This window comes from Accipiter gentilis, chromosome 23 (genome assembly GCF_929443795.1).
Source record: "Accipiter gentilis chromosome 23, bAccGen1.1, whole genome shotgun sequence".
In the NCBI taxonomy this organism is placed as follows: domain Eukaryota; kingdom Metazoa; phylum Chordata; class Aves; order Accipitriformes; family Accipitridae; genus Astur; species Astur gentilis.
The window spans coordinates 20,101,968-20,115,027 of NC_064902.1; the positions used below are offsets into that span (position 1 = coordinate 20,101,968).

The window sequence follows — 13,060 nt, forward strand, 5'->3', positions numbered from 1 at the left end:
TTCTCCAAGGTCACTTTTTGACTCCAACACACAGGCCTGGAGGCTGTTTGGACACATCACACCTGCAAATATCTGCTAGCACTTCGCAGGTAACTGGTGTCCCCAGGCTTCCCTCTGCCCATTCCCTGGAAAAAGGGGAACCCCACTCATTGCAGATAAAAGCGAGGGACACAGCAACAAGTTCATTTCACCTTGCAGGGAAAGCACCTTCCTACGTTCTCTTATTTCTCAAGGAGGTTGGGTATCTCTGCATCTCACACTGCAGTGTGAATTGAAAAACATCATATAATTAAACTGGTAATAGCCTCTATGCTTTTTATTTTGAAGCCTCAATCTAACTGCAACTCAAAAATACCTTAAATACTAACTGAATACATACAAGACTGATAAACTTCAGCACTCCTTTCTGATTTAATAACACACCAAAAAAATCAATTTAAAAATATTTTTAATCTATGAGCAAAACAGCTTCTAAGAGAATAGGTTTTACTAAAAAATACACAGGTTTAAAAAAAGCAGGACTGGTACCATTTAAGGTCAGAAAGCAATTACAGAAGCAAGACATTTGCATTTTAGAAAATTTGTTTTATTAATAATGCTCATTAACTGCACAGTTTTAATTCATAAATACAGATAAAGTTGTAAAAAACCCTCAAAATGTATGATTCTTATTTTTAAATTTATTTGCTTTTAATGGCTGCCTCCTAATATACTAAAGATGTGGAAATCAGTGCAACTCGAACAGTTGCCAAACAAAAACCTCTTAACAATGAAGTAATGCTCAGTAGAGCATACGTTCATCTCCACCTTGCAGCTTCTTCTTGTAAAAGGAACTACATCAGTCTTTGGTAGTATATTAAAACAAACTAACACCTCCAATACTTGATATTGACAAACATTTAAAGATTAACACTGTTTATATGCATATTTATGCTGTAACAAAAATCCTTTTTTTTTTTTTTTAAAAAAGGTCACAGAGGAAGTCATGATGGCTTGGAACTACATACGATGGGTTCTCTTCCCTTGCACTGAAGTCAACAGCGATTCTGATACTGACCTTTGTGGCTGCAGCCGTGGGCCTAAAATACTCACATAACTGTGAGGGATGAATCCAGTTAGTCTAATGCATTAGAAATGATTCGTGACACTTTTTCATGAATGTACAGAAAAACATCATAAGAAAGCATACAATATAAAAACATTAAAAAAACCCCATTCCCTCTTAAATAAGAGAGGTGTGGAGTTTGTAGGGTTTCCTACTGAAAGATGTCTCATTCTAGCCTGAACAAGGGCTCTTCTGAAATCACTACAATTAAAACACTCATTAACATCATCCCACAGGGGGTTAGTCCCAATATAAATGTGTTCTCTTTAGTTGCTCATTTAGTGAACCCTTTACTATTTACTTTTACAGTATGTGCGCCATTGTCAGTGCAAGACCAGATTATATTGAATATTAGAATAAATGCAGTGCAATTTCTTTCTCTCTTGGGACAAAACCAGTGAGTAAATCTTAACATGATAGGAATGTTTTAAAATGAAAATCGAAAACACATTTCACCAAGCCAGTATTCCTCTACGCACAGCACATCTAGGAAAAGCAGCATACCATCTCTGTGCACATTTGCATTTAACTAAGTACAGTACAGAAGAAATGAAAGCCCGCTACTTTAATGAAATAGGAACAAGTATCATCTGATTGAAAAAAAAAAAAAGTGGCCAAAATATCTTTCAAAAGAAACAGTGAAAAAATCTAAAAAACCCAACCAGTCCAGAAGTAATGAACTGCATGTTTAGCAGTCAAGGCAACTGTTTTTCCTCATTTTCCCAGTTTGAAATGTTAGAAACTCAAAAGGGCCACTGCGTGTAGTGCTTCTGCAGGGCTTCCACCATCCTTCTCCTTGTCCAGACCACCTCACACCACCAAATAAGAACAAATGCACTTGGCACAGACTGCACTTCATGTTTTCCACATCAGCCTTCAAAAGCATGATGCTCTCTGTGTGCTATGGAAGAGAGAAGGAAAAAAGAATAAAAGAACATGTAAACTCTGTCAACGAGTTGAAAAGATTAAAAAAGAGAAGACAACAATGTATAAAGCAGTCAAAGATGACACAACATGCCAACAAGTGATCTTTGGGAATATACTATTCTGATAATCCATTTATAGAGAGCCTAAAATAAGAGATCCCTTAAAATCCTGATTGTAAATGGTTCCTCTAAACGAACGCTTAAATTGAACAGCATGTAGTCTTCAGAGTTATCAAGAGATTTGTCTCACTTATGAATCAGGCGTATCAAACATGGAACCAAATATATTCTACAATTAAACTAAAAATACCTTATATTTTGAATTATAGCTAACTTCTACTTTGAAGGGACAGAATTTTAACGCAATGAGAGATGCTATCTTTCTAAATGGTTAATGATGAATCAGGCAGGATATTCCCATGGAAGTACCCTACCAGCGTCTTGTTTCTCTAATGCAGGTGGAAATTAACAGTACAAAATACTTACGTTTATAAAAGATAGCTTTAAAAGATGTGTGTGGCAGAAGTTTACGTATCTTTTCTAAAACTTTTGCTTCACTTGCTAAAGAGGCATTCACGTTCCAGACTTGCACAACATCTTCACGGTCACGAACACTGACGCTAACTCCTATTACTTCATCATCTGCACAGAAGAGGAAGCATCATTAAGGAACGAATACTTTAAAAGTGAGACATGTCTAATTTGATACTTATGTATTATGAAACAGTGCCCAAAAGCTGAACAAACTGAAGAAATGAAAAAGAGCAATCTCCAGTGAGGAGAATACTAATGTCCAAACCAGACAAAATAGTTACCAAAAAGAAACAAACACTGTATTTATAGAAACTGTTGGAAATATTACTCCTAGTGGTTTTAATAAAGTGCCATAAGATTATTCATCTTTGCTATTAGCACTCTTAGCCTTGATTAAAAGAGAATCACAAGACTCCCTTCGGTAAGGTTAGCAATATAAACTACTAAAGATAATTCACCTACAGTAATGTCTATAAGCAAAAATGGGGTGTGAGGGTGAAACAACTAAAACCCCAAGAAGGAACAGTACCAGGTGGATAACAGACACCATCTTCTCCAGACTTTGTTCTCTTTGTCCTTTATGTTTTGTCAAGGCAGTAATAGGAACTGGAAGGGGTGGGGGAGGGGAGAGTAGAAAAAAGCACCAGTCAGGCTGCTGCTGCTAGTGTTGGTAACTCCGTGCTTCACTGAAGAAGCCCTTTTTGGTGTGAAATTCTCAGGATGCAGCTTCATGGAGAGCTCAGCTTAAGGCCATGCTGCAGCTCGGAGCGGTGGCTGCCTCTAGCAGTGACCTCCACGATGCAGCTGCATCATGCATCCCAAGGAAGGGGTCATTAATGATAATGCAAAGGTGGTGCCAAGAGCACACAGCCAAGGGGAAAAACTACCTCTGTAGGCAGCAGAATATCACATATTTGCTTAAACTGACCCTGAGACCACCCTATCAGTATATAAAGGGCAGGAACACTCCCTTCTTGACACCAACTCAATTATGCATATTAAGGATTTTGAAAAGCAACTGTCAGAAACGTCTCTCACAGCTCAAGGATTTGAGGCTTGTTTTCTGTATCTTCCAATTCTGAAAGTTGGGAAGGCAATGAGAGAAATATACTGTTTGAGAAACTCATTCAACAAAACTTCTGTAGAAAAAACCCAAAGGTACCAAGGTGAATATACCAGCAGCAGCCTACTGCAATATGCCTGCTCTACCACATTAGCTAGGTGTAAGAGAAACTCTTGGAAAGGTTTTTGCTGACCTGCTCTGTGAACCTGAGAAACTCAATTCTTTTCTCTGGAATGATAGAGCAGTGAAGGAACACTCCTAACAGGATATTCACCATCACTGCAACAGCCAGTTTAATCAGATACTCGAGCTTAGAAAAGAAGTAAATATGGTCAAGAGAAATGATGGAGAAGTGTCATTTGAACTGAAAAGTTAGTTCAGCTTCCAGAACTCCTTCCCTCCAGGCCAACAGATAAGATTAAGTTCATTATTTGCTTTACCCAGAAGCAAGAAACGGTTCTGTAACCAAACTTTAACAAATTAAATGGTCACAGACTTGTACTCCCTTTTCATGATTTGATGCTCTATCTTAAGCCAGCTAGCACTCACAATCCCTTCCCAGGCTCCATCTCCGAATGAAATGTGCAACCTTGCAAGCCTAGAGAAGATACTTATTCTGAAAGCAACATCATTAAATTATTACCTCTGAGCAAAATCACATGCGAGCTTCTGGATGATTAATGCCTGTTTTCCAGTAAACCGGCAAGATATTTTAAGAATATTTATGAAAATTCAATTACACTAAAGACCCCTTTGACCCAAGCAGTACTTTTAAGTGATAATGAAAATATTGCCTCTGGGTAGAGTGCTAACCTGGGATTCAGGAGAGCCAGGTTTGCATTACAGCCCTGCTATGGGCTTTTAATGTCACCACAGGCAAACCACACAGCTTCACTCTGCTTCAGGTCTGCACTAGTGCTGCCCTGACAACTCCTAAACATGTTAGGAGAACAAAAGGGACCAGGAGGGCTAACAGGGGCACCTATCTAATTTACTTGCCTCCAACAGTGGTAGTACAAACAATCTAGCACGGAAGCATCAATTGGGGTTCCAGAGTCCTGGCACTGTAGAATTAATATTTATCATTTACATGCTAGCTAGCAGATAGATATTTAATAACTAGAAAACCTGCTGGCTTCCCAGGGATGCAAGCTGTTGAGCTTGAGTCTTGTGCCAAGACAGTCAGAATACCTTGTCCTCTTAATGGCAACAGGTGTGAATAAGATTTCCATCCCCGTATCCCATTTTTAGCAGTGTTTCCATGTTCTGCATTCAAACTCAATTTGTCATGCTGGCCTCAATCATTTTTAAGTTACCTGCTGCACAACAGTCTGTAAATTGCTCTCCAATAGTTGCTAACAGTAGCTCTTTCCAAACTGCAGCCTAAGGAGGGTGAAAAAAAAAAGTTACATTTGCATTATTATTTTTTAATTTAAAAGTTAGGTTTGCTAGCTCAGTGTTGAGTGCATTCTCTTTCTGAGGTTATCTAGACAAAAAAGAACATTTATTGTAAGTACACACTGTGTTATATAATTAATTTCCTCACAGTTGGAGCAATACATACTATTACACAGAACCGTTCCAATACATATTTTAAATATTTAACAGTAAGTTTACCTTCACTATAGCTGTGTCCACAACTCATCCCAAATGAATGAGTTAATGTAAAGCATGAAAGTAGTATTCTCCCAAGAATTTCCCATGATAAAAGACCATAAGGCTCCACTTATGACCATTTGTTTCTACAGAAAAGAATTACTAACCACTTCAAGAAAAGTACCTGAAAACCCTACCGCTAAACTTAAGAGATATATATTTAGACATCATCTCTGATTTGCCTTGACTGTGAAATAAGTCCATCTTTCAACAAATTCAAATGCTCACTACAAAAGTAAAACAGGGGAAAGCGATCTGCCACTTTTCTTTGGCTCTTAGACTAATTACACTGTTACTTGCTTTTGACAACATTTATCACCTAAGCCAAAGCCCATACAAAACTTTGAATGCGTCTGGACCAACATAATGCTCCAAGGTGTGGGTTTACAGGGACAGAATATTTTATTTATTTATTGAAAGAAGATATCAACATGAATATTTCTCTATATAGCCATAATGACTTTTTCATATACTACTTGATAGGACAAGGGGTAACGGTTTTAAAATGAAAGAGGGTAGATTCAGATGAGATACAAAGCAGACATTTTTTATGATGTGGGTGGTGAAACCCTGGCCCAGGTTGCCCAGAGAGGTGGTAGATGCCCCATCCCTGGAAACATTCAAGGCCAGGTTGGACGGGGCTCTGAGCAACCTGGTCTAGTGGAAGGCGTACCTGCTCATTGCAGGGGGATTGGACTAGGTGATCTTTAAGGTCCCTTTCAACCCAAACCATTCTGTGATTCTACGATACTTTTAAGGAATGTCTTTTCTGCTATATGAAGTTAGCTTGAGTTTTAGTACTATTAAAAACCCCAACATATCAAATGCACCAGGTTAAAACAAAAAGCAAGCAGCCACAAAGATGGCAAACTAATAAACTCCTTTAATGGCTGTTTCTGAGTACTCCTAAGCCGTCTTCTAGAATACAAAGGATCTGGTGTGACTCATTATCATCTAATCCAATGCATCACATAAAGCTGTGCTATGGGAAGGACCATCTGATGCTCCCGAGGCAGGCTGAAGACGTCAGCGTGACAGCCTCTGACACAGTGCCTTTTGCCTGCCAGTGGAACAGCTCAGAGATGAATGATGGGACTGACCACGCACACTCTCATTACCAGGCGCAGTGCTCACTACTGTGAGTTGTCCTAACGGTCTCAAGGGTAGGAAGCACTTCATCCAGTAGTAAGCAGTTGCAGGATCAGGCTTATGAGGATCTAAAAAGTATTAGTTTTCATATTAAAAATTGGCATACAGAAGTGTCACCGTACACATGCAACAACATTTAAGTGTCAGTATTTTGTCAGTCAGTTTTTCATACCACTTGAAAGACAGATATCTTTAGAAAAACCTACATTTTCCTCCCTCAACACCCTCAGCAAGAGCTGCTATAGCATATAATCTTTTTGCATTAGGTCTGCACAAGATGGTTTACCTTAGCCAAGGAGACACTGTGCACATGATGAAGAATGAAGCCAAAAAGTGAGAAACAGGGATAAAGGTATTATTTATGCTATTTACAGAGGCATTAAAAGCTGACCGAAGTTCACTTTCAATTAAACCTTTCAGAAGTGACCTAGGATGTGTGGTACATAGCTTGAGAGATCAAAAAGTACCTTCCCTTCAAAAAGGGGCTATCATTCAGCCTCTGAGGTCCCTAAATTCACCACCCAGTAATGTAGGCTCCCCAAACCACTTGTCACTTCTGACAATCTTCACACCTTGGATTATAAGAGGAAAAAGAAAATTTTAGTCTTTTGTGATCCCTTGGGACTGCAGGGGAGGAAAGCTGCAATTCACATATGGGGAAAAAGCCCACAGGCAAAAATCAACTATCTTTTGGCTGAAATTTCAAGTACCATCTTTCAGCATTTAATGCCTTCTGCAAGGCTGTCACATTTTTCTGACACTTCACTTTGAGTTGAGAGACCTGATCCAGAACATACTTACACACATAAACACCACATGTGAAGAGGTCAAATCTCCTCACCATGACAGTTCACAGAAGTTACTCATGTGCATTTGATTAGAAGCACAAAGAGAAATCCAGTTATTTCAGCAGGGCTAGAACAACAACATGCCGGACCAGATTTTCTCTTTCACACTTTAAAATTAAAAAAAAAAAAAAAAAAAGGGGGGGGGGGGGACACGACTGAGCAACACTAGTTTCACAAGATGTACACAAGGTGATCTGACAACTCACTGTTGCCAAAGGGGATGATCCTACTCGTCTTTTCCTCCTTTACCCCCTATTCCCCATCAAAAAACCTCTCCTGCGCATACACTCAAATTAAAAATAAAATAAAATAGGAGACTTTTTCTGACATCAGAGTGCATTAAACTGGCTCACAAAACAGTCCAGTGAGCCCCAGAGCCCGTGCAAGCGGGATCAGGAGAGAATGAGCAAGATCTTCCGCTTTCAAGTGGGAACAAGCCATGAGATGGGATTAGTTATTGGTGGAAACGATGCCTTGGTCCACATTTGGCTACAGAAAGTCACAGCCATTCATAGGTGCAAACAAGCAGTGCCAAGCAGAAATAGTCCTACTGAGTTTGACAGAATGTTTAGGAGCATTTCAGTGAAACTCTGACAGTTGTGCTGGACTCTGAGTGGACTTTTGAAGAGCATTACTCAGGTTCTGGCTATAATTTAACATATTAATGTTACCAGGAAAAGTTTTTTTATATCTTTCTTTGCATACCTGTAAGCAAACAGTCTTGAGAACAAAGGTGATTATAAAATAGCGTATTCCCAAATGGAAATGGAGTATAACACTACAGCTTTCATTTGCTTGATAATACATTGACAAATGTTACCAAAAGCATGGAATTATTGGAAAAGAAACTTTTGCTCATTGTCTTAAAATAAAGGGTTATGGACACTAAAATAGTGTTTGGTTGTTGTGTTGGGTGATGTCAGAACTAAAAAAGCTTTACAACAACTTTATCAGATGGAGTTTAAAGAAACCCCCTTCCTAAACAAGGTCTAAGAAAAAAGTCAATATAACATACCGTACTTTCTTTAGGGACCTTCATTTTCCATATACCTCCTTTGGCATTGCTTTCCTCTTCCCTGGTTATGGGAAATAGATCAGTGAAAATAAACATTCATATCCAAATCTAGATAACCTTATGTTTGGGGTTTAATTTTCCCAGAAAAATCCCTTCTGAAATGCAACTACTAACTCCAGGTAGCATGACTCAGGCTATGACTTCTGACATCAGAGATAATTATTTCATTATTCATATAAAATGCATCTCAACAACTAATCCCTTTCCTAAGTTTTGTGCGTTGGAAAACACTTACATTTTCCCTGACTACAGACCATCTTTGAAGTGGCTGCACACTATATGGGAACAAGCCACAAAGCAATTTTATGTTTTACTATGGTAACTTTTTATTTTGAAAAAACTCTGGCATGTTTTCACAGAAGCAGCTTATCGCACTCATGTTTATGCAGTTTAATCAAAGAACATGATCGCATTTCATTTCAGTTTTATGACGGCTAGAAATTAATTGCTCTTATTAAAAGAAAGGCTGAAGCTGCCCAGGGTCAGGGCAGACATAACCATTAAACTGCTTCGCAATGACAAAGGCATGGTGTACAAACCTGTGAGCTTCAAGTTTATTTTAAATTAAGGTTCTAGTTTCTTGTTAAAAGTCTGTAATAGCAAAGTTTAAGGAATAACCCAAAATTCATCTTTGGAATATCTAAGCCCAGTATGAGACCTATAGATTCTGCAGGGTCAATGGTCTCCCACCAATCCAGACAAACACTGGGGAACAGAGGGGGAAAACTTTGGAAGGACATCCTCAAAAATCTGCAGGCCTCAATTCTTACTTCAGGATTTGTTTTTCTTCCTGAAAAAGAGTACTTTTAGAAAAGTAATGTAGACCTTCAGATGCATTTCATTTGAGAAAATTAATGACTTGTTCAGTAGATTAGGACAGAAATCTGTAGTAAGCCACCACCCACTTAGACTTAATATGATCAAGTTAAGGAACTCTAATTCAATCACAATCTATGCAAACAATGCCAAAAAGATCCAAACTCTTCAGAAAGTGCTTAGGCTCTCTAATTCAGACGTGACAGAACTGCACCAGGAAGAAGGTACGCAAAAGTCAGTTTCTGAAAGGAAAACCTCAATGATTTATACTTTATTCCATTACCATCCTACAATCAAGTAGGAATTTGCTGCAATGAATCATTTCATAACGCCTTAAATTAGTTTTAATCCAAGCTATATGTGCATTTATATGCATATGAAGCATACTTTTGCACAGGTGAAGAACAGTTAAGGACCATCATTCATTTTCATCATTATTACAGTAGCTTCAGTGAAAAGAAAAAAAAAATTGCAAGTTAAAAATAATTCAAATACAAGTAACATATTCTGTGTATTCTCGAATTGAAATTCAGAGTCATATTTTATTTTCTTGATTTCTATTTCATAAGTTAACTTTTCTTACATTTACATTCAGAGGTGGACAATTAAATTACAGTCTGATTTTAATAAAGACTCCTTAGCATAAGTCACTTTTAAGCTTAACAAGATCCTTAGGATATTTCTTTCATAGGTCTCTTAAGTTCAGGCATTTGCAGGCAACAGAAATATCACCTTTCACCACTGCAGGTTTTTTCACTGCCCATTCCCAGAAATGCCTGATGATAACACACATACCAAAGTGGCCGTCTTTCTCCCCGCATTAAATGGTAACTACATCTCAGAGGCAAATTTGTCACAGGAGGAATGTTGTTGTAGACACTCCAGAAATCCTTAAAGAGAAAAAATACTAGTTGCAGTAACACAAGAGAGTAAGTTTCATGCAGATTTACTTCCTTATTCGTTTTCTCTAGAACAATTACATATCCTGCTCCTTAGAGAACTGACACCTTCTACATTATAATAAAATGCCTTGAAAAGAACATGTTGCAATTTCACTTCTACTTTTTTTTTTTTTAGATGCCAATTCTGCATAAGATGGAGGTAGAAAAAAGGGAAGCAGTTGAACTGTGGATTACTTTAGAATCAAAGTCCTTAGGAACAGAGAGAAAAAAAATCATCAAAATCAGTTACACTAAATATGTCAGAACAAAGCAGTCCATAAAACTTTCTTAGCATATTAAAAATACTTATATCAAATATTCACCTTGTTTCACTTAAGACTAGACTAAAACTTAGTGATTACCTTGAGTTACAAAAACACCACAAATAATTCTGTTGAATTAAATGCCTAACTAGCAATACAACTACTTTGTCTAGATCACAGTGAGAAGTTTCAACCAGATGCAAAGAACTTGAGATGCACATGTTAATACAGGAACGGGGAGAAATTAGAAGATCCAAGTTACCAGTAACCATCAGGATTACTTCCCAGCATTTCTGCAGAAGCTGTCATACATGTTTGTGGTAGATAAAGGGCACCCAAAAGCAGTGGTGAGCAACAGGGAGGGATGAATAAAAAGATGCCAATCCCCTTTCTTCGTTATCCAACAGTTGGGAATGAGAAAGGATTTTTAAAGACTTACGTTGCATCAACATGCAATGATGCAATATTAAGCATTAGTACAACTCATTAAGTATTATCTAATAGCACAACTTCAGAAACAAAGATTGCAACATCACGTGATAAAATTTTGTGGCCCTTGACAATTCTACCTACCAGCCATGACCACTACCCAGTCACGAGAAGAGATGGAAGGCTATTAAAAATATAAAAAATTGGTATGAAACAGCCCATTTCAACTTTCGTCTTACTCTTACCTGGTTGTGTGCCCAAACCCTAAAGCTACCATCAGAAGTAGAAGGAGCAGAGCTATGCCAGCAGATGACTGTGGAAAGATTTGAGAGTTCCTTTGTCCTGAACCAGGGACTCAGTTTGGAAGGTTTGGTGTTCAAACAGCCTTCAGGCGCCGCAGACTGGCATTGCTCATTGAATAGCTACTGCCCATGAAGGACAGTGATTAAGTTAATGAAGATTTTCATTTTGCTTCCCCAAGGAAGATCAGTAGCACAGTGAGACACACCATGGGCCACACTGCTAGCTTCCGATAACCTCATCCAGATCACGAGTCTTCCCAGAGGATCTGAAGGCAGTTTTTGTGTTTTCAACCCCAACCTGATGAAAAGAAACCCTCAGGTTTTTCAGACAATAAAGCCTAATCATTTTAATAAAGAAGGCAGGATTCAGAGTGGGAAAATGGATAACACCGGATACTGCATACACTACTTCATGGTCTTAAGCTGTCCGTTTGTCAACAGGAGCCATTGCAGCCCATTTTGAAATAAACCCACTTCTGTTGTCAGCTTTAAGTTCAGAGCATCACTGCATTACATGACTGATGGGAACATTCTGCTGACATGGAAAGGTGAGCGGGAACCAGGACACTTCCATGCTTTATGCCAAAGTACTCCCACTGATAACCCCGTCTCCAGAAAACTCCAAAATCCAATTCCTTTCTTACGCCTGTTAGCTAGGAAGAAAAACATCTCATGCAATATAACAAGCTGTGCAGACATTAATGAGAAAGCCTTGTTTAAAACTTCAATAGGTCGCTGTGGCTGGGCTCCTTCAAAGAGACAGTTTTGGCATTACCTTAGAATTTCAGAGATTTAGTGAACTAGGGACAACTTAGCATTAAGGTGAGACAAATACCCATTTACTACATTTTATGCTAAAACATTGAAGCAGAAATGCAATTTTACTTGCAAGAGATGCCTGCTGCTCGGCACTGGCAGATGAGAGAGACACGCGCAGAATTTCTCATTGCTGCAAGTATTGCATGATTTAAAAGTAGTTTCATGTCAGTTTGTTAGATTTTTATTTTTTTAAAACTCATGCTCAACGAGAGGAAAACTAAAAATTACAGCTTGTGGGCTTTTTTTTTCTTTGTGTAATGATTTTCTGTACTTTAAAAAAAAAATATGGAGAAAAGGCAGGACAAATATTTAAAATACATCAAGTATAACAATCCAATGGAGGCACAACTGCAAACTCAGACAAGGTTAAGAAGCAGGGGCTTGCCTGATCAAGCCAATATGCTTCCTCCTTTCCTGGTCTGGAAAGCCAAATGAAATTCAAACAATGACCAAGCAATACCACACACAACCAATAACACTTGTGTTTCATACCACAGGTACGGAAAGCCGTGAGTGTGACTCGTCTGTATGAGGAAAAATGAAACCTAAGGTGTGAAGTTACATTAAAAATGTGTGGCAACTCCCATAGCAAAGCTATGTACCTTACCTGTACTGTTTGTACTGTATAAATCTTCTTCAAATTTGATGCACATTCAGCTGCTGTCGTACCAGGAAGTGACCTTGAAAACAAAATGGAGATTAATTAAAATATTCATTTTATCAAGCAGGGAGAAGGGAGATGGATAAGGAAAGTGAATCATATGAATGTGAAGTTGAAATACTCAAAGTTGCATAATAAACTCCAACTCCAATTACCAGGAACCATTTAAAGATAGGAATTCAAGTGCTTTTATACTTTTGAATAAATTAAGATTCACCCGGTATTTTGTAAAAATTAAGATTAAACAGGGGAATTAGGAGCTTTAAACCAAGCCTAGCCGTGCTCCTTCCACCAGCCACCCCACATTCTGCTGCCCGGCACCAAAAATCAGACCCCACCGTTGTCCCGGGCTGCCGCTTCACCGCGTTTAACACACCCCAGAACCCCCTTCGAGCCTTTTAAGGTATTCCCGGTGTTTCATACTTCTAAAACCGAAGCTCCTCCCCGGCGTTGCGGTAATTAACGAGCCGTGA

General features: G+C 38.5%; 1 protein-coding gene across 1 annotated transcript; it reads right to left on the bottom strand.

The window, feature by feature from the left end:
• Positions 1-512: 512 nt before the first annotated feature.
• Positions 513-12,781, bottom strand: EIF4E3 (eukaryotic translation initiation factor 4E family member 3). The gene is made up of 7 exons (XM_049827098.1): positions 12,743-12,781; positions 12,534-12,606; positions 9,968-10,062; positions 8,297-8,357; positions 4,945-5,011; positions 2,518-2,673; positions 513-2,006 (listed from the first exon to the last, which is right to left on the bottom strand). Exons 3-7 carry the CDS (start codon positions 9,991-9,993, stop codon positions 1,975-1,977), a joined length of 342 nt encoding a protein of 113 aa, XP_049683055.1. The 5' UTR covers positions 9,994-10,062; positions 12,534-12,606; positions 12,743-12,781; the 3' UTR covers positions 513-1,974.
• Between the last annotated feature and the right edge of the window lie 279 nt (positions 12,782-13,060).

Bases quoted from the DNA above. Each gene is read 5' to 3' on its own strand.
- EIF4E3 (XM_049827098.1), bottom strand. From the start codon at position 9,993: ATGCGGGGAGAAAGACGGCCACTTTG. The intron at 8,358-9,967 runs GTATGTGTGTTA...TCCCATAACCAG, and splicing joins GGAGAAAGACGGCCACTTTG to GGAAGAGGAAAGCAATGCCA. The intron at 2,007-2,517 runs GTAAGTATTTTG...TCTCTTCCATAG, and splicing joins TAAAGCTATCTTTTATAAAC to CACACAGAGAGCATCATGCT.